Source organism: Dermacentor andersoni, chromosome 4 (assembly GCF_023375885.2).
Source record: "Dermacentor andersoni chromosome 4, qqDerAnde1_hic_scaffold, whole genome shotgun sequence".
Lineage (NCBI taxonomy): Eukaryota > Metazoa > Arthropoda > Arachnida > Ixodida > Ixodidae > Dermacentor > Dermacentor andersoni.
In genome coordinates this window covers 192,668,321-192,691,570 of record NC_092817.1, presented here as the reverse complement: position 1 = coordinate 192,691,570, position 23,250 = coordinate 192,668,321, and the positions used below count along the sequence as shown (strand labels likewise).

Below are 23,250 nucleotides of genomic sequence, written 5' to 3'. Positions count from 1 at the left end.
GGCACTGGAGCGGGATGTAATAGTCCGGCAGGTAGGTGCACTTTTCGTCTCTGACAGCGAAGGCACGTTCCAACGTAGTGCTTCACCTGTGCTGCAAGCCGTGTCCAGTAGTACTTCTCTGATCCGTGCTAATGTTCTTGTGTAGCCTAGGTGACCTGAGGTAGCTTCATCGTGACAGGCCTGCAAGATTTCATTGCGGAAAGTTTTAAGAACAACTAGTAGATAGCAGTTCCTCCTGAAAAGAACACTGTTGCGTATGCAGAATGATGATAGGTGCATGGAGAACAATCCGGGCTTGTTTGCGGTGCGACCTTCTAAGAAAATTAGTGAAGCCAGCTCCTGGTCCTCTTGCTGTTGTTGAGAGATGGTGGCCGCATCAACAACACCTAAAAAGCCTGCGGATTTGTTATCATCTCCGCCTGACGACTCGATCGGCGATCTGGAAAGGCAGTCGGCGTCTAAGTGCTGCCTTCCCGATTTATAGACCACTGTAATGTCGTACTCTTGAAACCGTAGGCTCCAGCATGCCAAACGTGGAGATGGATCTTTCATGTTGGTCAACCAACAGAGAGAATGGTGGTCACTTATGACTTGAAATGGGCGGCCGTATATGTACGGGCGGAACTTGGTAACTGCCCATACTACAGCCAAGTGGAGTGTTCTTTCTCTGTAGTGGACTAGTTGGACTCGGTACGTGACAGTGTTCTACTCGCGTAAGCGATGACTCGCTCAGCGCCGTCTTGCCGCTGAACAATGACAGCGCCTAGACCCACGTTGCTGGCGTCGGTGTGGATCCTTTTCGGCGCATCCACGTCAAAGTAGGCAACAACAGGCGGAGTTTGCAGACGGTGCTGCAACTCGTGAAATGCGGTCTTCTGCTCCTCGCTCCACACAAACGTGACATCATCTCTGGTTAGGCAGGTGAGCGGTGAGGCGATGCGTGCAAAACCCGCAATAAATTGCCGGTAATATGCGCATAGGCCCAGGAAGTCTGCGACTGCCTTCTTGTCTGTAGACCTGGAAAACTTTGCGACGGCAGCGATTTTCTCAGGATCAGGTCTGACACCTGTGTGGCTTACAACGTGACCCAAAAACTGTAGTTCTTCAAAGCCAAAGTGGCACTTTTCAGGTTTTAAGGTAAGCCCAGCGGACCGTATGGCTTGAAGAGCTGACCGTAGCCGTCTGAGATGTTCATCAAATGTGATAGAATAAACAGTGACATCGCCTAGGTATACTAAGCAAGTCCTCCACTTAAATTCTGAGAGAACAGTATGCATTAGCCTTTGGAGCGTGGCTGGGGCGGAGCACAAACCAAAATGGAGAACTGTGAATTCATAAAGCCCATCAGGCGTCACAAATGCAGTCTTTTCGCGATCCCCTTCATCGACCTCTATTTGCCAGTATCCACTTTTTAAGTCCATCGACGAGAATTAACGTGCATGTCGTAGCCTGTCGAGGGAATCGTCGATGCGTGGTAAGGGATACACATCTTTTCTCGTAACCCGATTGAGCTTGCGATAATCGATACGAAACCGCAGGCTACCATCCTTCTTCTTAACGAGTACCACGGGCGATGCCCAAGGGCTTTTTGACGGCTGGATGGCATCATCCTCTAGCATTTTCTTGACTTGCTGCTGTATTGCTTCACGGTCTTTCTAAGCCACGCGATACGAGTGCTGTCGGATGGGTGTTGCTGTTTCCTCCGTAATGATGCGGTGTTTCGTCAGTGGTGTTTGGCGCACTCGGGACGTTGTAGAGAAGCAGTCCTTAAAATTCTCAAGTGGTTCCCTGAGACTTTTTCTGTTGCGGCACTAAACCGGGGTCAACGTCGACGATGGGTGCACGTAGCATCGTATCGGTGGTCGACTCTGTTTTACAGCAAAGCAGTGTTGAACGTAGTCAATTTCGTCAAAGTATGCCACAGGGGTGCCTTTGCTGATGTGCCGGTGTTCATTGGTGAAATTTGTCAGTAGTACCCCTGTGAGACAACCGATTAGGCTCACGATACCCCGAGCGATGGCAACACCCTGATGGAACAGAAGTGCAGTTAATTGTTCGGCTACACCGTCCTTGTTCAACTGTTCTCCACAACTAACGGAGACAAGACTGCATGATAGTGGTGGTATGCAGACGTCGTCGGCGGCGACACGTAACGATGTACGTTGGCACTCTTCGTCGTGGCTCGTGTCTGTACTAGTTGACAAGGTTATCTCGCCGTCCCGTATGTTAACCACGGCGCCGTACTCCCGCAAGAAGTCCAACCCAAGAATGAGTGATCTGCAGCACTCATTTAAAATCGTAAAAGCGGCAAGAAAAGCTGTATTTCTTATCTGGAGTCGTGCAGTACATTTCACTGTAGGTGTCATTATCTGGCCCCCGGTATTTCTAATGTAAGGACCCGTCCATTGCATTTTGACTTTCTTAAGCCGGTAAGCCAACTGCTCACTCATTATGGAAAAGTCTGCGCCAGTATCAACTAAAGCTGCCACGTCGTGCCCATCAATCGTTAAGAGTAGGTCGGCACTCACAAATTCGTCAGCGTTCCGTTTCTCCGGCTTGCTCTGCTGGTTTCTCAGTAATAATGAGGGATTTTCGGTGGTTCGACGGCTTGCAACCTGCCCCCTGGAGGTCGCTAATTTCAGTTTTCCCGCTGTGGGCTTAAAGAGTGGCCTCTTACCACGTCGGCGAAACTGCGATGGTTCGGCGAAGAATAACGTAACGGAGACGGCGAGCGCGACCGGAGATTAGCTGAGCTGCCTTGCTCCCGAGTGACATTGTTGTCAAAGCGTGGATGTCTCTCTGGAAACTGTCGCGGAATGGCAGGTGACATTTCCTGAATGCCACCCTGGCGAGAAGGGCAAAAACGATAAATATGCCTTGGTTCGCCACAGTGAAAAACAATGGTCGGCGATCAGCAGTGCGCCATACATCGGTCCTGCGAAGTTGGGGCCACCTGAAATGCTTCCTCTGTATCCAGGCACCAATAGGTGGCCGCCGGTGGTACTGCTGTACTGGCACGGTAGAAAGCGGGCGACAGACAGCGTCTGCGTAGCTATATGCGCGTGGCTCGAAGCGCGGCTCGGGACACGGTTCAGGGAGTGGCTCGGGTGATGCAAATGCTTGCTGGATTTTTTGGCGGACAACTTCAGCGACTGAAGCAACAGTAAACACCTTCGGCGTCACAGGTTGCTTCGCAATCTCCTCGCTCACAATGTCTCTTATTAGTTGACGCAGCGAAGTCTCGTCTGTCACTGTCGGTACTGCGGCTCCTGCAGGCGCATCGTTAGTCAAGCGTTCCTATTGCCGGAAACGCTGCTGCAGCGCCCGCTCGATTGCTGGGGCTTCCTTAATGAATTCTTGCACTGTTGTAGGTGGGTTACGCACGAGACCACCGAATAGCTGTTCTTTGACGCCGCGCATGAGATGGCTCAGCTTCTTCGAATCGGGCACGTTGGTATCCGCGCGGTGAAACAAGCGAGACATGTGCTCGGCAAATATCGAAACACTTTCGTTTGGCCTCTGGATGCGCAACTCGAGAAGGCGTTGTGCATTATCTCGGCGATCAGTGTTTCCGAAGGTATCAAGTAGCCGACGGCAAAATTCGTCCCACGTTGTCAAATGTGGCTCGTGATTTGGGAACCACGTCCTTGCGCTACCTTCAATGCGAAGTACACATTGGAAAGCTTCTGGTCCTGACGCCACTGATTGACCTTAGCTACGCGTTCGTACTGGTTCAGCCAGTCTTCGGCGTCTTCATACGTGTTACCGCGGAAATTTGTGGGGACTAGATTATTTTGAACAGTCACCTGTGTTGGACTTGCAAGCGCCATTTCCTGAGTCGGTGACGTCGCTGACAAAGTTCCTTGCAAGAGGCCGAATTCCGGGCACAGACCTTGCAGGTGGCGGCTGGCGCGGTGCACAGGTGTCTTGACGCGTGGATGATGTCTTGAAGGGCTGGATGCAGGGCTACTAGCAGAAGTCCTCCGTATCATTAGGCGATGATCCGATACCCAGCGCCTCCACCAGTGTCACGGCTCACTTAGACAAGAGCGGAGAGCGCTATTGAATCGAGGCAATTAGGACAAGCGCTAAGTTCAGGCTTTTTCTTCTCTAGCACCTCGTTTGCACGCACCAGGTCGTCGTCTTCGTCGTGAGCGTGGTTGGACACAGATGGCGTCGCGGGAATATTGAAGCAAACAAAACCATTCCTACCCGCCATGGTTGTTGAGTGGCTATGGCGTTAGGCTGCAGAGCATGAGGTCGCGGTTACTAATCCCGGCCACGGCGGCCGCATTTAGATGGGGACGAAATGCGAAAACACCCGTGTACTTAGTTTTTGGTCCCCGCTAATGAATACGAGGTGCTCCAAATTTCAGGATTCCCTTACTACAGCGTGCCTCATAATCAGAGTGTGGTCTTGGCACGTAAAACGCCATAATTCCGGTCTAAAATCATCCCTGCAAATTATTTGACATGCTTATCGTACGCCGTAAGCGCCTAAGGTTGCTGACCAGCCGCCAGATTTCGTCATTGCGAGTGTGGCGTTTCATGAACGGATATCACTGTATATAGAAAGTCCCCCGCAGGGACGTCTGCGTCAGCAGGAGTTTGATGTGTTGCGACACCACGTACCCGAGCACACGAGGGTTGGACCCTCCCGCGTCTAGCCATGCGCGGCGTAGCCGTGTGTGGGGAAAGGGGGATCCTCGGGGTTGAGCCGATGCTGGGTGTTTGGACCTTTAAGGCCTCCGGCAGAGGCAACACACCTCTTTGGCCTCTACTTCACATAGACGACGCTTCCAGAGTGACCCACCTGGAGGAAACCGGCAATTGCCTTTTCCTTTCTCTCTCTACCCTCATCGTCGTCTTTCGCTTCTACTTTTAATCTTTCCTGTCCTCTCATCTTTTCCATTCACTTCGACTTTTCCTGGCGGCAAGGGTTTACCTGCTGTGGCTGTCCTACCTTGGGTATAACATAATGGGTTATATTAACGGCATACTGCTGGCGTTGTCCAGAGTTGTTTACATGTTCTGCCACGTCCCCTTGTTGAGCTCCTTGGTGGGTGGCAGACGCCATTGCCGAACAAATCACTTTTTTCTGTGGGATCCTCGAACCTGTTTTCGCCCGATCGTGCCTCGAAAAGGGTACGCGCGCACCGACGTAACCTCGCTATTCTTATCCAAAAGCAAAGAAACTTCCCAAAATTCCACATCCTTCACTGTGAACAGTTATCTACAATAGCTAGAGCAATTTCACCATTTCTTGTAGCCAAGTGCCTAAAAGATACCGTCGGAACTGGTTATAAGGTAACAAAGATGGCAAGTGGGGATTGACTCCTCGAACTAAAAGACAAGGAACAGTACAATAGACTCGCACACCTCGTAGCCTTTGGCAACATCCCTGTTTCTGTGAGCGCACATCGAACCATGAACATTGTAAAAGGCGTAGTATCAGATGAAGACCTAACGACATTGAATGAAGAACTCCTGGATGGATGGAAGGACCAAGGCGTAATCCATGTGCAGCGCATGAAAATCAGACGGAATGACAAAGAAATCCCAACAAAGCCTTTGATACCCACTTTCAGCTCAACTACTTTACCCGAAATTCTGAAATCGGCTATGTAAAACTTCATGTTGGACCTTACATTCCGAACCCGCGACGTTGCTTCAAATGTCAGAGATTTCTGGTCACGCATCCCAGAGCTGCCGAGGGCAGCTTATGTACGCAAAGTGCGGCACAACCGGTCACTCTGCTGACGACCGGAATAATGATGAGGTTAATTGTGCGAACTGCGACGGCAGTCATCCTGCCTACTCCAGACCTTGTCCAGCCTGGAAGAAAGAAAAGGAAATAATTAATGCAAAATTGAGCAACGTAGCATTCCGTGAAGCACGACAGCGGGTATCCTCGCTATTCATATTGAAAACATCTTTCGCTGAAGTGGTACAACAGGGGGCGGCACCACAACGGCCTCTGGCGGCAGCCCGGACCACGCCTAGCGTGCCGCGGCTAACGCCACCCGTCCCTACGTTGGGAGCAGCCAACGCTGCCCTGCCATCTCTCAAAGTGTCCACACCAGTGGCCTCTTCAAGCTCCGGCAGCAGCTAGGGCACCGCAGAGGCCACAGGGGTCCTGTCGACCTCCGGCCCGGTGGGGGCGAAGACTTCTTCGCTTGAGATTAAGTCTGCGCGACGCACACATCGCTCTCTGGAACGGGTGTCCAGTGCCTTGCAAGAGGCTATGGACACCAGTCCAAGCCAAACGGCGCAGGTAGTGTCGAACGAGCGGCGAGGTCCTCTCGACCGCTCCAAAAAAGACAAAACACCAATTACAAGGCCTAACAAAGGTTCTGTAAAGTAATGTCACTTTTGAGACACACAGCACACTTTCTTTTTTAAACATGGATGAAGTCATACAGTGGAATGTTAGAGGACTATTAAGAAACCTAGATGACGTCCAAGTTTAAATCTAAAGTGCTGTGTGTGCAAAAAGCCCATCTACCTTCCAAGCACACCAACTTGCTCCGACAATACATAACTTTCCAGAAAGACCGCGAGGACGCTGTCGCATCATCTGGCGGTGCAGCCATCATTGCTGTTAGAAGTGGGGCGTGTCAGCATTTGAAGCCCCGAACGGCCCTTGAGGCAGTGGCCGTTCTAGCCGTAGTTTTAAATAAACTGATTATCATCTGCTCCTTTTATATACCACCACATTATCAGCTTCACAGACGCGTCTTAGAATCATTAATAGATGAGCTCCCAGAGCCGTATCCGATTCTTGGTGATTTTAATGCACACAGTAGTTTGTGGGGCGATTCACGCTGTGATGCGCGAGGTCGCGTCATTGAACAGGTGCTTTTTTCCTCCGGAACATGTCTCTTGAATACGAAGGACCCCACATATTTTAACCTAGCCAACAAGTCATACTCTGCCATAGATCTTAGTATTTTATCGCCGACGATTTTACCCTATTTTAAATGGAGTGTGCTTAATAACCCGTGTGGGAGTGGCCACGTCCCAATAATCCTAAGTACGCCGAAACAAGATCAACTTCACCCGCAGGTCCCTCGGTGGAAGATTGACTCAGCCGATTGGGAACGGTACCGAAATCTTACTCACATGACGTCGACTGAGATGTCCGGTATAGCCATAGATGATGCTGTTACATATTTTATAGCTTTTATACTTGGTGCCGCCTCTAAGTATATTACTCAAGCGAGCGGCACTGGTTCCAAGCGGCGTGTTCCCTGGTGGAACGATGCATGTAGGCAAGCACGGAGGAACCAGAACAAAGCGTGGCCCTGCTTCGCGATTCGCGAACAGCAGAAAACCTGGAAAGCTTTAAGCACGTCAAATCCCAGGCAAGGAGTACGCGCCGACAAGAAAGACGAGAGAGTTGGGAAAAGTTTATATCAAGCATTAACTCGTACACAGATGAGAGAAAAGTCTGGAATAGAGTGAAGAAAGTTAATGGGCAACAAACGTATTCCCTGCCTTTAGTAAATAGCCTCAGAGAAAGCCTGGAGGATCAAGTCAACTTTCTTGCTTCACATATTGAACACATATTGAGCTCCTCACACTACTGCGAAACCTTCCTAAAGTACAAAACGCGAATAGAACAGCAAAAGTTAGAAAGAAAATATGCAAGAACCATTCTGCATAGCAGAATTGCGGGCAGCACTGAACTGTTATACTACAGCCGCCTGAGGTTCAGACCGCGTAATATGAGATCTTGAAACAACTACCCTCCGAAACACAAAAAAAAACTCCTTTCCCTTTACAACGTTATATGGTTTTCTGGCGAGATCCCCTCTGTTGGAAGGAGGCTATTATAATTTCAATTCTGAAGCACGGAAAGGATCCTTCCTCTGTATCAAGTTACAGACCTATAGCATTAACAAGTTGCCTCTGCAAAGTAATCGATAAAATGAATAACTGTCGCCTACTCCACTTCCTCGAATCAAACAAAATGCTCGACCCATACCAGTGCGGGTTTCGGGAGGGTCGATCCACCAGAGACCATCTCATACGTATCGAGGCACGTATCCGTGAAGCTCTTGTTCATAAGCAGTTTTTCTTATCAGTATTCCTTGATATGGAGACAGCCTATGATACTACGTGGCGGTTTGGGATATTGAGAGACCTCTCACACTTAAGTATACGCAGTAATATGTTCAATGTCTGTCTAATCGCGCATTCCGTGTTCGAGTGGGCAATGTTCTGCCACGGAAATTTATTTATTTATTCAAAATAACCTTACAGGCACTATGGCAGGGAATAAAGTAAGGGGGGGGGGGGCATATTAAACAGTAAAGGTATAAAAAGTACCAATTTCCAACAGGAACAGTGCTATAAAAGTATTACCGTGTTACACAATATTGAAGGCACAAGGAATACAAAGCAATATCTGAAGGCACACGAACATTGTTACTGTTAACAGAGCAAAGGAATACCGTTTATGAAAATGATATACAACATGGCAAAAATTCACGATAACATACATTAGATTGGCCACTCGTGAACGGTATTAATTGGGAAAAGCATGAGTAACTGAGAGTGGAACGTGTCGGGATAAGATATGGCGGCTATGTTATCAGGGAGGTTATTCCAGAGACGAATGGCACGTGGTAGTGCAGATGAATTAAATGCATTTGTTTTACCGTATATGCGCATGAAACTGAACTGATTATGTAATCTGCGTGAAAAAGTGTGGGGTATTTGTAGTTGTAACCGGGTTCGTTTATTAGTGTAGATATCTTTGTGGAATAAGCACAGAAGAGCGATGTTGCGGCGGATATTGGCGCATACTGGACACTGGAGTGCCGCAGTACTCAGCTGCACGCTCTTTATAGTAAAAATGGATTCGCTTCGTCTACACATACTACTAAACATCTTCTATTCAACATATGTTGGCGATGTGCAGATAGGATTTCAATGAAGTCCTCTCGCAATCTGTGAGCGACAGGTGCAGCTTGGTCTTAACAAGGTCTCCAAATGGGCTGATGACAACAGGTTCACGCTAAAACTACAAAAAACACCTGTGTCGTTTTCTCTAGAAAATGTGGCCTGCACCCAGGTCCGGAAATTGTGTTGCATCGTGAGCGTCTGCCTGTAAACAGGGAACATAAATTTTTAGGCATCATTATAGACGCGAAATTAACTTTTGTACAGCACATAAAGTACTTAAAAACAAATGTATGAGAACAATGTATATATTAAAGGTGCTGTCAAGGAAAACCTGGGGCAGTGATAGAAAATGTCTCATGAACTTGTATAAAAGCCTCATACGCACTCGACTAGACTATGGAGCCATAGTTTACCAGTCGGCCACTCCAACTGCACTGAAGATGCTAGACCCTGTCCACCACTTAGGAATTCGCCTATCAACAGGCGCCTTTAGAACAAGCCCAGTGGAAAGCCTTTACGTTGAATCGGATGAATGGTCTGCAGAGAACATATTCGTCTTTCATGTATTTTCTGAGAGTGGATCGAAACAGTGAGCACCCCGCGTATTCGACTATAAACGATTTGTTCAGTTCTCAACTTTTTCGCAGCCGGCCCAGATTGGTACAGCCAGACATAGCTGAAGAAAGAAGGGTTCCACTGCTTAAATACCACCTAATGCCCCCTGCTATACGGCCCCCGCCGTGGCAGTGGCAACCTATACACTGTGGTACATCTTTTGTAGCTGTTACAAATCGCGCGCCGGTCGCACATATCCGAATGTACTACCTCGAATTACAGCACAAATACTCCTCTGCTGAATTTTTTACAGACGCATCGAAGTGTTATTCTGGTGTGTTTTACGCAGCGGTCGGTCCATCCTTTTCGGATGCCGGTGTTCTGCACCCTAACACAAGTATTTTCACAGCAGAGGTCTACGCGATATTGACCGCCGTTAAACACATTGATGAATTTAATATCCCCAAGACAGTTATATACACAGACTCATCGAGCGTCGTAAAGGCGTTGAACCTGTTAAAAAAATATCAAAACCCTGTAATTCTATTTCTTTACTCAGTATTATGCACCACCTATGCGTCCAAGCAGCATATCATGGTATGCTAGGTGCCAGGACACCAAGAGATTGAAGGCAACGTGTTGGCTGACCAGCTAGCCACATCCGACCACGCGAACGATAAAGAAACAGAAAATAAACTACACCTTATCAAGCCGTATCTTGGCAACTGGCCGCCGGTATCAAAGAACCGCCGCACGGAAGTAACACTTTGCAGACTTAGGATAGGACACACATACAGTACACACGCATACCTCTTGTCCGGTGGTGATCCACCCACGTGTGATAAATGTGGTGAGCCACTCACTGTGCCTCACATCCTGCTGCAATGCACTGAATTAGACCCTAATAGGAAAAAGCATTTTCCATTACCACACCGGCAGCAAATTCCACTCCATCCTCTAATGATCTTAGGTATCGAACCTATCTAAAATCAATCTTTGTTCCAATTTTTAGAAGATGTACACAGTTTTCATGTTATAGCCCCAGGAAATTCGTAGCACGGCATCTTAACAGAGGTTTCTGCTGCGGTTGCTGCATTAAAAGAAAGCATCTGCCTCCCAGCCTTTGGGCTCAAAGGCCTTCAGGAGGCATACGTGCTATTCCCATAGTCTTGCATTTTAGCCCCATGATCACTTATCATTTGTACTATACCCATAGATCGCTACACGTATCACTGTCATAATTTTATAATCTATATTGTTTTACGCTTCTGCGATAGTGATTGATTTTAGGCCACTTTACAGCCATGTTACATCTCACCATCGCAACTCACCAATCAGCGCTTAACACAGCATTATCAGTCATGGCGCTCTTTGGCGATACCTGGTCCTTGCGCCACTAAACAACACACATTCATTCATATATTGAACGTTATAAAGAATACACGCTACATTGGTAATAAAGATTTAGAAAGACCCAATACACAAGGACAGCAGTCTGTTCGATATCCACAGCATATTTTTACCTTACGTTTTGTAACTCCCGTGGTATCACATTTGGTACCGTCCAATTCTGTAAGGGTTCCGGAAAATCGAAGTTTCCGAGTCTAATCAAATAAAAGCATTCGAGAAAAATGACCTCCGCATAATGAATCATTTTTTTTATTTCAAAATATATTCCTTTAGTAAATTGATATTTGCATGTAATACTATTCACAGTTGGACATCCGGTGAAGTGAGAAGCTTGGTAATAAAAAACTGCATTGAAGTTTAAATTTATTGACACTCTTGTAAAATTTACCAATATTACTCTTGATTGATAGCCTTATAGGCTAGTGCGGGTTCAAATATATAAACGCAACATAAGTGTAACATAAGTAACACTTTAATGTTTTATCGCCCAAAAAAAAAGTGCACGCCAAGGAAATGATGAAATTGCACGCCCTCATTAACCCACATGTGACATTGTTTCACAAACGCGACATTAATTGAGAATGTTCCATGTTAAGCCATTTTCTGGAGCATGTGTTGCAGAAGACAGATTTAAGCAAACCCTACCTGCAGCTATCTTACGCTCGGAGCTGGTAGGAAATAACATAAATGGGGGTTACCTGACTCAACGTGACAATGACTGTAATCAGGCAAGGGAACGGTAGGTCTGCGCACGCATATATAAATTGCCTTCGGTGAATTAGCTTACAGGGTGATGCTGCAGCACTTCACAATGTGTCAAAAGAAATTCGGTCGGGGTGAGACTGGCCCAAATAATAAATTTCTTTGCTTAAATGGAGCCAACAAATCCACATGTATGAGACATTCAAAAAGCAAAGCACTCCTTGCAGAAGTTATTTGCATCGTGCTTTCGGCCGGAAACGGATGGCTCTGCGCAGCAACCGCCGCTCTGCGGCAGCAAAGTCACTCGGAACAGTATCACTTGCATTGGCTTCCTCCCTCGTGATTTCCAAGTGTTGTTCGGTGCGTTGAATATTCGAACAAAAACGAATATTCGACAATTTCGAATAGCGAATTCTTGAATGGAATATGAATCGCATAGCAAGGGCTATTCTATATATATCCGAATTTTTGAATTTCTGCATACCCCGACAATTCCGCCAACTTTATATCCCATTGAGGGCAGTGATATGGTAACGGTGCTCCCACATTCACACTCTGCTGTGTGCGTGTTCATTTTGTAACGTTGCACCATATCTAGCTGTAATGGGCTTTTCTTTTTCTTAAATGCAAATTTTTGGAAGCGTGATAGCAAAGCTTGAAATCCAGAATGTTTTCGCAGCGATAAGATGACTATTTGTTCCAAGAGGCTTATTTCCTGCTTCAAACTAGGATCGTTACTCATAAAACAATATTTAGCGTTACAAATGCGCCGCCCCACAAGGTGACATGCCACTTTTACCCTCTGCATAAGCAACTGCCGCGATGTTCCTGCGCATGCTTTCTTTTGTGGAGATGGAGGTGCCTTCCCGTGCCTCGTTCCCCGGCTCGCGCGTGGTGCTTAACTCAAACTCCGGGAACCGCCGCCATATCGGCAACATGGCAGGCACGGCCAGCGCACCGGAGCTAATTTCCCGCGCAAACCGTGCTTCTCCCTCCCGGAGTCGTATCACCGCGGGAGCAAGTGTCACCGGGCCGCGCTCTGATTGGCCTCCTGAGAGGCGGCCCCCGGGCGCGCTCTCTACCCGAGCTTTCTTCGCTGAGCGCTTCATCGCCGTGGTAGAGCTGCCAGGTTTGGCGATTTCTCGCCAAATTGACTACTTTTAGAGGCTCCTGGCGACCGAAAATCGCGCTTGGCGACTTCCCTACTTTCTGGCTACTTTTGGCAGTAGTAATTGGCGTAGGTACTGTTAAAATCACCCTCCCCACGACGGCCTCCTCGAAGCCACAGCCCCAAAGGTCAGATATTGTAAGCCATGCTTTTTTGTCTTGCGAGCTCCGGAAGAATTCATTAGCTGAGAATATATTTAGCCGCCATATGGTCTGCGGGCCTATTCGACTTGTCCTGGGATGTCCAGGACTGCCCGAGATGCTTCATATGCAATGCTCGTTGGCTGAAAAAAAAAAACGTTTCGGGCAGTCAAGGACTGTCAAAAACAGATAATTCAACCGACCCAAGGAGCTCCCTCTGAGTAACAGAAATTAACCAAATCCTAAAATAAATGCTTTTGCGTCCTTCGTACGACGGAAGGAATATGTGGTGTCCCAATATCACCCCTAGCGATGGTTCTCTATAGAGAACTTCAACAACCATGGTTCTTAGCGCCAGAAACGACTGCAACAACCCAACACGCGTCATGGCAGCCATGACATTACCGGTGTCACTGTCTATGTGACTAGGCGACTGCTTACGAGGGAGAGTAGTGTGCGACCTCGTACTGCTTGCACGGGAACGTTTGAAGTTGTCGTAGTGCAAGAACGGCTTGCAGCCAGTTTATTGTACCAAAGCTGGCGACACCGCTTCAGCTATAAGAAAGCACGAAAATGGGCGGCTAAGGTTATCAAGGAACGTCGGCTGGTAATTGTAATTTTGGTAAATTATCACAGAATAATATGTGATAACATTTGTTTTCTTCTGGTAATTTTGTTTACCATCATGAAGCAGGAAACTAGTTCTTTCTTGCTTTTTTTCTTCGTTATTCTCGCGTCAAAAATTGAAGATTGTTGGTTTGTCGCACCGTGGCTACTTTGTTAGCAACCAATTACGTATTTTGCCGCACCTCGCTACTTTTTGGCTACTTTTCGGAATTTTCTGGCTACTTTTTCTCTCGAAGACTTGGCAACCCTGGCCAGCAGATTCTCACAGGCCCGCAAGGAGGTGGTTATATGGGACCATTGCTGCCCCGGCTTCTCGTTCTCGCGCTTGGTGAACCACTTCCCGGTTAGCCCTAGCGCAGCGGGCGCGCGTACTCGATCGGTCTTGCGGTGAGCCTTTGCCCGTGAGCGCAGTGAGACAAACCCACGTTTGTTTGGCGGTCTGACTATGGAGCCTTCTCTACGCCGAGTCGGAGAGTCGACGAACCCTGCCGTAGCACCTTTGTGCGTTGGTGAGTGGAGGGGCGTCGGGCCCTTCCCTTACCGTCGCTCGTAGGGTGAGCCTTGTGCAAACCCATCTCCGCACTTCCTTTGTGCGTTGTGGATGTTTTAACTTTTTACTTCAGCTCGTCGTTCTTCATTTACTGGTTATAGGATAAATAAGTAAATAAATAAGTAAATAAATAAATAAATATCTTTTCACAATTAGAATATTTTAATCATATTGTAGGCAAGTAAGTAAACAGGCCTGCTAGTAGAAAAATTATACGTCTATAAATATTACGCCAGTATTCGCGTTAACGGCTTCCATATACGAAATGTATACTGCTGCAGGCGTCGGCATTACTGTGTTGCTCATATGGAGACGTATTGCGCTGCGTCGCTTTGGCCAATAAATATTGCGAAGGACTTTTCATAAAGTGAAAGCTGTGTATATGCACTCTGAAAGCGTAGAAGGTAGTTCCATAAAGGTTACAATTCGTCTCGTCCTCAGACATTGGTTGGGCTTCCCTCGAGTGAGAGCTGGTGAATGCATTTTTTATATCTTATATATTGGCACACGTGCTGTTTGTAACGGCAGCGTGGTAACGTTGTGTCAGCGCAAAATAGATTGCACAATTCATTTGCCTTCAAGCTTGTTTCAAAGATTGCCCGTTGTGGTAGCTTTGTGGCCACGGCGTGGCGCTGCTGAATTCGAGGTCGCTGGTTCGATCCCGAGCATGGCGGCCGCATTTTGATTTGGGCGAAAATTCCCGCGTACTTGATTTGTGTGCACGTTAAAGATCCCCAGGTGACCGAAATGTATACTGAGCTCCCCGACCCCTACGTCGTAATCGTCCTTTTTGCACGCAAGACCCCACAAATTTTTATTAATTTTTCTATACCGGTTCTTCCCCTTTCGCTTAACAATCAACAGAAGAACGAGATAGCGAAGTCAAACGCTCGGTGCCCCCACACATGGGGGGTTAGGAACAGCTACGGGACCACGCCTGGTGCCACTTCAAGTGTGTCGCGCTGTTGGTCCGCAGGTGACCGTGGCGGCCACGTGTCCCTTCCCGACGGCGACTGCGGCCGTCGAGGCCGTGGTGCAGACCCTGCAGTGCAACGTGCCCGTGGCGCGCATCGAGTTCCTCGACGAGGTCACCATCAAGGCTTGCAACAAGTACAGCAAGACCGAGTACAAGGAGGCCCCCACCCTCTTCCTAGAGTTTCACGGCTCCTCTGACGAGGCCGTTCGCGAACAGGTTGGTGCACGAACCTTTCGAGCCACTTTGCTGGTCCAGGAAACGTGAAAATATTGCGCCCTTCTCCACCCTCGCACAACATACTTGTGTGCCGTACTGAAAACTTACACGTCAGCCTGCGAGAAAATGGCAATTCCGATGAGGAAAGTTAGCACTTAGACATCAGTTTATTGTTCTCATAAACAATCAACCATAAAAAGCCAGCCAATAAACGTACAAAGAAATCCAATATGCATTCAACGAAATCCGACGTTGTCTGTGGCAGGCTGACATTCGTCCAAGTATACTCAGTTCATCATATACCTCAGGTATAAACGTCCAATATGAATATAAAGAAGACTAGGCCCTCGGCGCGCGCTTTAACCCAAAACTTGCATTGGAGTTCAAGGTAAGGTTTGTAACAGCGCACCCAAGACAAGGACAACAGAAGGAACAAAACGACGACACGGCGCTTCGACGACAAGTCGTTTTATTCCTTCTGTTGTCCTTGTCTTGGGTGCGCTGTTGCAAACCTTACCATGAGTGCCAACCAACTGGCCCAACTTGCCGTTCTGATGCTTGCATTGGAGATCGCTGCATCTAAGCGTCACCTATGGAAAGTGCTTGCCATTTTGTCTTGCGTGGCGTCAAACAGTGCATGGCCACCGCTGAGCCAGTGCTCCTGTCGAAACCAGACTCGGCGAGAAGGCGTGGACTGGGCGTGTGTAGCTGTGTGGCGCTAGGTGTTCGCAGCAGAACAGTGAAGAGTCCGAAGCCTGCTGGTCCTTTTATCCCACGTTCTACTCCGTACTTTTCGTGAGGTCTCTCGGAGGAATAATATCGAACTATCCTCACTGTAAACTACCTGGTTCTGAAGGGCACGTCAAGGGCGTCGCACTGTGCCCGCATTTATTTCGCTCGCGCGATCAAAAACACAAGCCATGAAGAAGTTCTGCAGAAACTCTGGGGCTGACCGCCCGACATGCACATGCGAAAACAAGAGCCACGCGTACACCACGCACTCTGAGAACGCAGAATCCACTTCGTTTCTTCACTTCACCCGCCAGCATTGCTAGTTTGTAGTATGGTTCAACTGCGATATGCACTAAGTTATAGTCAAATGTTCGACGACATGGCCACCGCTGTTACAATGTTATAAACAAAGTTATACACCAATTTTCTACTAGGCCTAAAACGCTCAAACTTTGCCCGCTTACAGTGGGACGCGCGGGGTTTACTGTGAAACATGTAATTCGAGCTTGACGGTTTGGCGTCGTGGACGCGTTGACTAATAATCTACGGTGATCGCGCGTGCAGTTCTGAATCAGTTTAGCTGCACAGGAAGCGCGACTTTGGTTCTGGTCTCGCTGGTAGTCTAATTGTAATCCAATCATACGAAATCACACAATAAAGCAGCGCTGACTGGCTTCATAGCCAGTCATTTCGTGTCATCGTGACTAGCTAATAGCTAATAGCTGACCCCCCACCCCGTTCCCTCAATTCTTCTCGCTCGTTGCATAGCGAAGGCCTTGAATTTGGCAGTCTCGACGCCCTGAGAGAGTTTACGATGGTTTATTAGCCAGCTGATCTGCTCCAGTGCTCACATGACACCTGCAGTTAAAAGGGCACTCTGGGTCCGCAGCATTTGCCATGAGCGGCACGGGCTAACCCTTTCGGGCCTAATATTCTACCCAAAGAGCCACAAAAAAAAAAAGACCGGAGGGATGGCGTCGCAGAAGCTGACCAGGCAGAACACCGCACGCGTGATGCGAAGATGTCTACTCGATCGCTACCTGCAGCAAGTTATCTCTTCGTCCACTTCCAATTTCCCTTATCTTATTATTTATGCATTTCCCCAATAAATATAGCACTTCCCCGATGTTTTCTCTGGCTTCGTTGTCTGTCATTTCGTACGATTGTGACCAACGAAAGTCGAGCCCCTTGGTTCTGCCTATCCTTCTGGTTAATCATCATTCTCGTTAAAGTGCGCATCCACTCTGCCCATGGCGTGGCTGAACACAGCCGTGCGCGACCCCTATGCGGGCCCTACGGTAAGTGCAAAGACTAGGCGACTTCGTGCTGATGGCTTCGTATGCGCTGTGTTCTCGTGCACCACGTTCGCGCTGAAGCGAGGGGCAACACTGAGGGGAATTCGCTCCCCGCTGCTGCCGCTCGTCATGACGCCCACGTTGCGAGAGCGAGTGCCCGCGCTCGTGCAGTGAGAACTGTTCACGTTTGCCGGTACGTGCTAGACATCGTGCTTGCTTATTTAATTAGTTATTTAATAGTTCGTTAAATAAACAAACTGTTTACCTTGATTAGTTCATTTTTAAGTGCGATTAGCATTCTTTGGAAACTTCATCTTCTCTCTCTCTGTCTCTGTCTGTCTCACTGTCTGTCTGTCCGCACCTAACTTCTTAAATGGCACACTTCGTTACTGGGCAGTCCGTGGTCTAATGAGAGACCATTGCGGTGTTGTGCGGAAAGAACCGACTTCAAAACGAGCCGTCCAAGTAACATGGGTCACTGGTTATGTACCACTTTTCAATGACAAAGAAATCCTTTAGAATATCTCCGGTGCCGGAATTGAATGCACGTCATACATATATGGGCAATCTTGTCTAAGTATACATTCGCACATGCGCCACCGGCGAACTTCGCGGCGGGGCTTCTAGAGGGCGCAGCATGTCCAGAGGGAAGCGCGAAATAGGCTGCAGTACACGCCTCGCACATGACTCCTTTCGGTGGTGGCAGTGCAAAGCGCTGCTTGAGTGCTAGTGCAGTTAACGTCCGCTTTCATAGTGGGATGGTTTCTGCGGCAATTTTTCCTCGTCTGTTTCGGTAGACCACAACTGGTTTTATTGCCATAGCAATTGCATGGACACTCCAAGCGAATGTCTGCCGTCGGCGTAGCCGTTCGCTTCCGTGTATGTGTAGGTGTGTGTACATTATATGGCATGCCGTATGTGCGGGTTACAAGGTCGCATCATTCTATCAATAATGTTACTTATAATTCGCCTTACATTCTTGACGAAATTATTCCTAGAAATTTTGAAAATATCAGCCCAGAAACAAATGTCATGAAACAAGACACCGACAGTGCATGCCTTTTATCTTAAATCTTCTCACACCTAAATATTAAAACTACGAAACAATAGCGGAGCCCAAACCTTCAAATATCTTAATTTTATTGGCGCGGCTGTTTACTAACTCCCGGATCGGCCCAGGAAAGTGGTTTGAAACATACCCGATACAGAAAATTGGTAGTAAGATCGCTAAGAAAGACGTTGGCAATAATTAATAAGCGTAAATGAAGTGGCACCAAGGCAGGATTCAAACGCAGGACTCCTAGCACAACAGCTCGTTTTTATTTAGCGGGCTTACGTTTGCTTCAATTCATACCACTACTACAGCCACGAGTCTTACACTTCGTGTTTTATTCTAACATGCTGCTATCGCATTCATTCCTTCAGCCTTACAGCGAAAAAACTGTGATATATAGTAGATTTAGGAAGTGCCTGGGTGAAGTGCATCCTTATTGGCTAAGTGCTGAGGCTGCCCTTGCCTTGGACAGGTGGACATGGTGACCGAGATTGCACAGGGAAACGGCGCTTCAGAGTTCCAGTTTGCGCGTGAGCCCGAGGAGCGCAGCAAGCTGTGGAAGGCTCGGCACGCCATCTTCTACGCCACATGCGCACTGCGCCCAAACACGCGCTGCTACGTCACCGACGTGTGCGTACCCATTTCACGGCTGCCGGCGCTGGTGGCGGCCGCCATGGAGGACATCCAGCAGCACGGCATCTTGGCCACCGTGGTGGGTCACGTAGGCGACGGCAACTTCCACACCATGATGCTGTTCGATCCTAAAGACCCCCAGGAGACGGCCACCATCTTCGAGGTGGCCCACAAGCTGGCCAGCAGGTGCGTATCGTATCCGGCCGACGGCTGCACTGTCTTTCTCAATCAGTTCTTTCGATTCTTTCGTTACCGTTACCCGCGCTCTAGGGGAAACATGCACGGAAGACTTCCCTATTCGGTAAAAACATCCGCAAGACTTGGCACAGAAGTCAATCAGACATACCAAGTTTTAGCAACAAAAGATGGCTTCGTTTGTATAAGCACTCCGTTGCGTTTTCTTTCGGTCCTGCGTGTTTTATGATCTCGTTTTTCTTCCTTTAGGTCATGTACCAGCTAGCCCGCGTGAACACAATCCCACAGTACACTCCAAAGAGTGTTTTAATGTGAATAGCATTCTTGGGATTGTCAGACCAGTTCCGGCTATATACACACTAAAAACAAGGAGAGTTCCGGGCACTCTCTTGGAGGGAGTATCTGCTTGTCCCATATTTCACTCTCTTTTCCAGAGTAGTTCGACCCTCTTTGAGAGAAAATAGGCCGACTACTCCCGACAGAGTTTTGTTACTCCACCGCAAGGGAGTGCTAGTACACTTCCGCAGAGTGCTAATACTCTCCCCACAGGGGTAATAGTACTCCCCCAGACCGAGTGTTTCTACGCCTCCACACCGAGTACTTCTACTCCTCCAAGCCGAGTGTTTATACTCTCCCGAACTGAGTGCTTGTACTACTTCAGAACAGAGTGCTAGTACTCTTCCCAATAGTGAAAGCGCGATGTATATCCATGGTCACGTTTGAAGGGATTCGCAATACTTACATGTTGGGAATATTTGATTCCTTCATAAGCAGCTCCTGCACTTATGCTTGGTGAATGGGATGTATCCTGTAGTCGCCGAGTTACTCAAATGAAACATTTTCTCTCTTAAAAGGTCAAAATCTTTATTGATCAGTCACAAGACAAACTGAATAATACTTTGAGACACATACTAAGAAACACATAAAATCAGATTACAATGATGACCATAAACTGTAAAACACATCTTGTAATAAAACATAAGTATATTCTCCAAGTTTCATCAGTATTACGGTGTAAAAATATCCTTTATTTTTAATTGGCTCCACCTTCTTAAAAATAAAGTGTACAATGCAACGTTAAACCTTGAACAACCGTGTGCAAACTCACAAGGTATTGACACTATGATCGAAGAGAAATATGCGCTACATTACTGGCCAGCAAATTAATTTCTGGCACAAAATGCGTGCACTTATACGGCAGAGGTTACCAGTAGAGCTGCTAAGCATGGCGTTGGTAATGTAGATAAATTGTCCAAGAAACTTTTTTTGTGTGGTATATTCTAAGAGAGCAGCTCATTTGATAACGTCCTGTACAGCGTATGGATGTTCCTGACTTAGAATACAGTGGATTTAGAAATGTGTTGTATAGTCTTATGGGAGACCGCAGGTCTACCTAGCTTTGCTTGTATATTTCACATGAAGTTATTCATGTATGGGCTGCACCCCATTGTTTCTAAGTGTGTCTTGTTGTGGTTCTGCAGCAATATCCTGCCCGGTCTCAAACCGGTACAGAGGCGTATTATATTTCCTATTCGGTTAGCCTCCTCCCGAAAGTAGTTTCCTGGTGCTGTTGGGATTCATCCGTTACGCTTTCTCACAAATAAATAAAATTTAATCTACAATATTATGTAGTGTGTGGCAAATGAGCATAAAACGGCAAGGAGCATTGGTATTAAAATCTTGCACGTCAAATTTCTTGTCATATATGGTAGCTTTTCATTCCCATTAGGGTAAGAATGCTATACTTCCGAGCAGCTAGCATAATTACATAATCAATTATTGTGACTCGTTGAATATGCAATCTAACTAAAGTATAGTATGGCTTCAGATGTGAACCAAAAATCAGATGTGATGAATATGACGCGTCAAAGGCGACATAAGCATAAGTACAGGCAAGGAAGCGCACGAAAAAGACAAACAAAGCAGCAAACCCAAAATTTAGAATGGCACCATCCTGTTTCACATATCCCTTCCATGCACGTGGATCTTGCACGCGACTATCCATATACTTGCCCAATGAACCAACTACCTGAAACCAAAGCGTTTTTCCTGGTGAAGTGGTTAAGATGCGCCAAAGTAAAAAAAAAAAAACTATTGCACTTCGCAGAATATTTGTCTCAAAAACAAGTACGTATGTGTCTAGGAAGATTAATACATCGCCTCACTGTGTACTCTATCTTTAAGTCCAGAAGAATTATGTCTACAGAAGCCATGGAACTAAGGGGTTTTTGCTTAACGCTATATGTTCACATCCACCGATTGATGAACAAGTGTTCTACTCACATGCTCTTAGTACTTCTCATTGAATGCATCTCTACCTCCACTAGCATACATGGTTGGCAAGTGGATTGGAGAAACCACAGACAGACAGACAGACTGTCTGTGGTCTACGGAGAATTTTGCCCAACTGGGGATCTTTAACGTGCGCTACGATGCACACGGGCGTCTTCGCAGAGTGCCTCCATTCAAACTGCAATCTCCGGAGCCGGGGATTAGCCCGCAATTTCGAGCCTAGTATTCTAGCGCCTTAGGTACTCGGCTACCCCGGTAGTGGGTCTGAATTCCAGAGCTAGATTAGGTGTAGGGGGTGTGTGATGGAGAAACCACAATTTTACATTTTTAAGATAACTTTCAATTCCAAATGGCTCTCCAGCTTCTAAGATGTAAGGTTTGCACCACGGTGTACACAGTTAAAGGCCCTGATTGATCCTTGCTTTCGCTTCGGGAGGCACGAGCGATTCTAATGGTTTCGTGAGCATGCACGTAAATGATAATGACTTCTTAAACATTGCATTCTCTTTTCCCAATGCTTCCCCTTTCTGGAACCTAAAAGGAAGCCATAATTCTAAAGTTAGGTGTAAAAAGATAGATAATAAGGAAACCATGAAAATCTGCCCGCTTCATGTCAGCATTTAAAATGCAGAATCACAGTGGTTTGTAATTGCACCCTTGCATTTACGTGGTGTTAAATGTAAGCTATTAAAGGTGTTAAATGTATGTAAGCACCTACCCAAGCATGAGCTTCTGCTTCTTATAGTGAACACAGGCACCGTGCTCATGGCAAGTATGTATCATGTCACTAAGCAAATATGCAATTTCATTGCACCACTATTTTTTGATCACATGGGTATATCTGTTGAGAGGCAAGACAAAAAGCATTCACTTCTCACAAAACTAATCAGTTTTTTTTAAACACATTTCTAACTTTTCAATGACACTTGCTCCTTTGTGTTTGTCTCCAGAGAGCATACTTCATTTTGACTTTCCCATCAGAGACATTACATATATATACCATGTTAAGATGACTGCCTAGAGCACGTGAGAATTTTCAACTTGGTGTGACATACTGTATTTTGATTTTGTTGACATTTAGTCAAATGGTACACCCAATATACCCACATTCTAGTTTTCTTGTCCAAATTGCATGGCAATGTCTTTCGATTCTTTGGAGCGCGCTCCTCTGCACTACGTGAAGTCGCGCTGGGCTGGCTCTTTGACATCTTTGTGTCCTTGCAGCTGCCTTCTTGCGTTATATAAAGCAAGTGCCTGATAAATATCGTGTGCAAGAGTCAACACGAGGACATCGTGTAGAACAACATCAAGACAGTCAAGGTCATGGCACTAAAAGAAAGTCTTAGCTCTTAGTCTTCCTAATGAAATGCATGCGAAACATCTAAATGACTGCAACAGTCAACTGCTAAACTAAGTTCAATATTAGATTTAAACAAAAACGAAATAACCGACCGTTCATCCTCGTTCGGCACAATGTTAAAATACTCCTGCTAATAAATAGAATATTGGTCATTGTCACAGGCCATAGATCTGTCATTAGTCTGGTGGGTCGTAAACACCACTTGTGACGCATCCTAAGCACGTGCCCAGTGTACCCCCCGCACCATCTCTGGTTGTGCCACTGCTCAGGCCATAATTTGAAGATCATATCTGCAAACATGATGCTCAGTAGGCATGAAAATATGGTGCTCCAGTTCAGTGGCTATGACTGGATGTGCATCAGTGGCGTAGCCAGAAATATCGTTCGGGGGGCAGGGGGAGGGGAGCTCACGGTGGAACTTAGCCTCCTCACATA

General features: G+C 47.0%; 1 protein-coding gene across 3 annotated transcripts in view; it reads left to right on the top strand.

Moving 5' to 3' along the window:
• Positions 1–23,250, top strand: part of LOC126530563 (probable D-lactate dehydrogenase, mitochondrial) — an 87,416-nt gene that overhangs the window by 44,333 nt on the left and 19,833 nt on the right. For all 3 annotated transcript variants that reach the window (XM_050177827.3, XM_072288001.1, XM_050177826.3), the window contains exons 5-6: positions 15,039–15,254; positions 18,808–19,154. In XM_050177827.3, the coding sequence (XP_050033784.1) occupies positions 15,039–15,254; positions 18,808–19,154 (563 nt within the window). The remainder of the gene's footprint in view (positions 1–15,038; positions 15,255–18,807; positions 19,155–23,250) is intronic.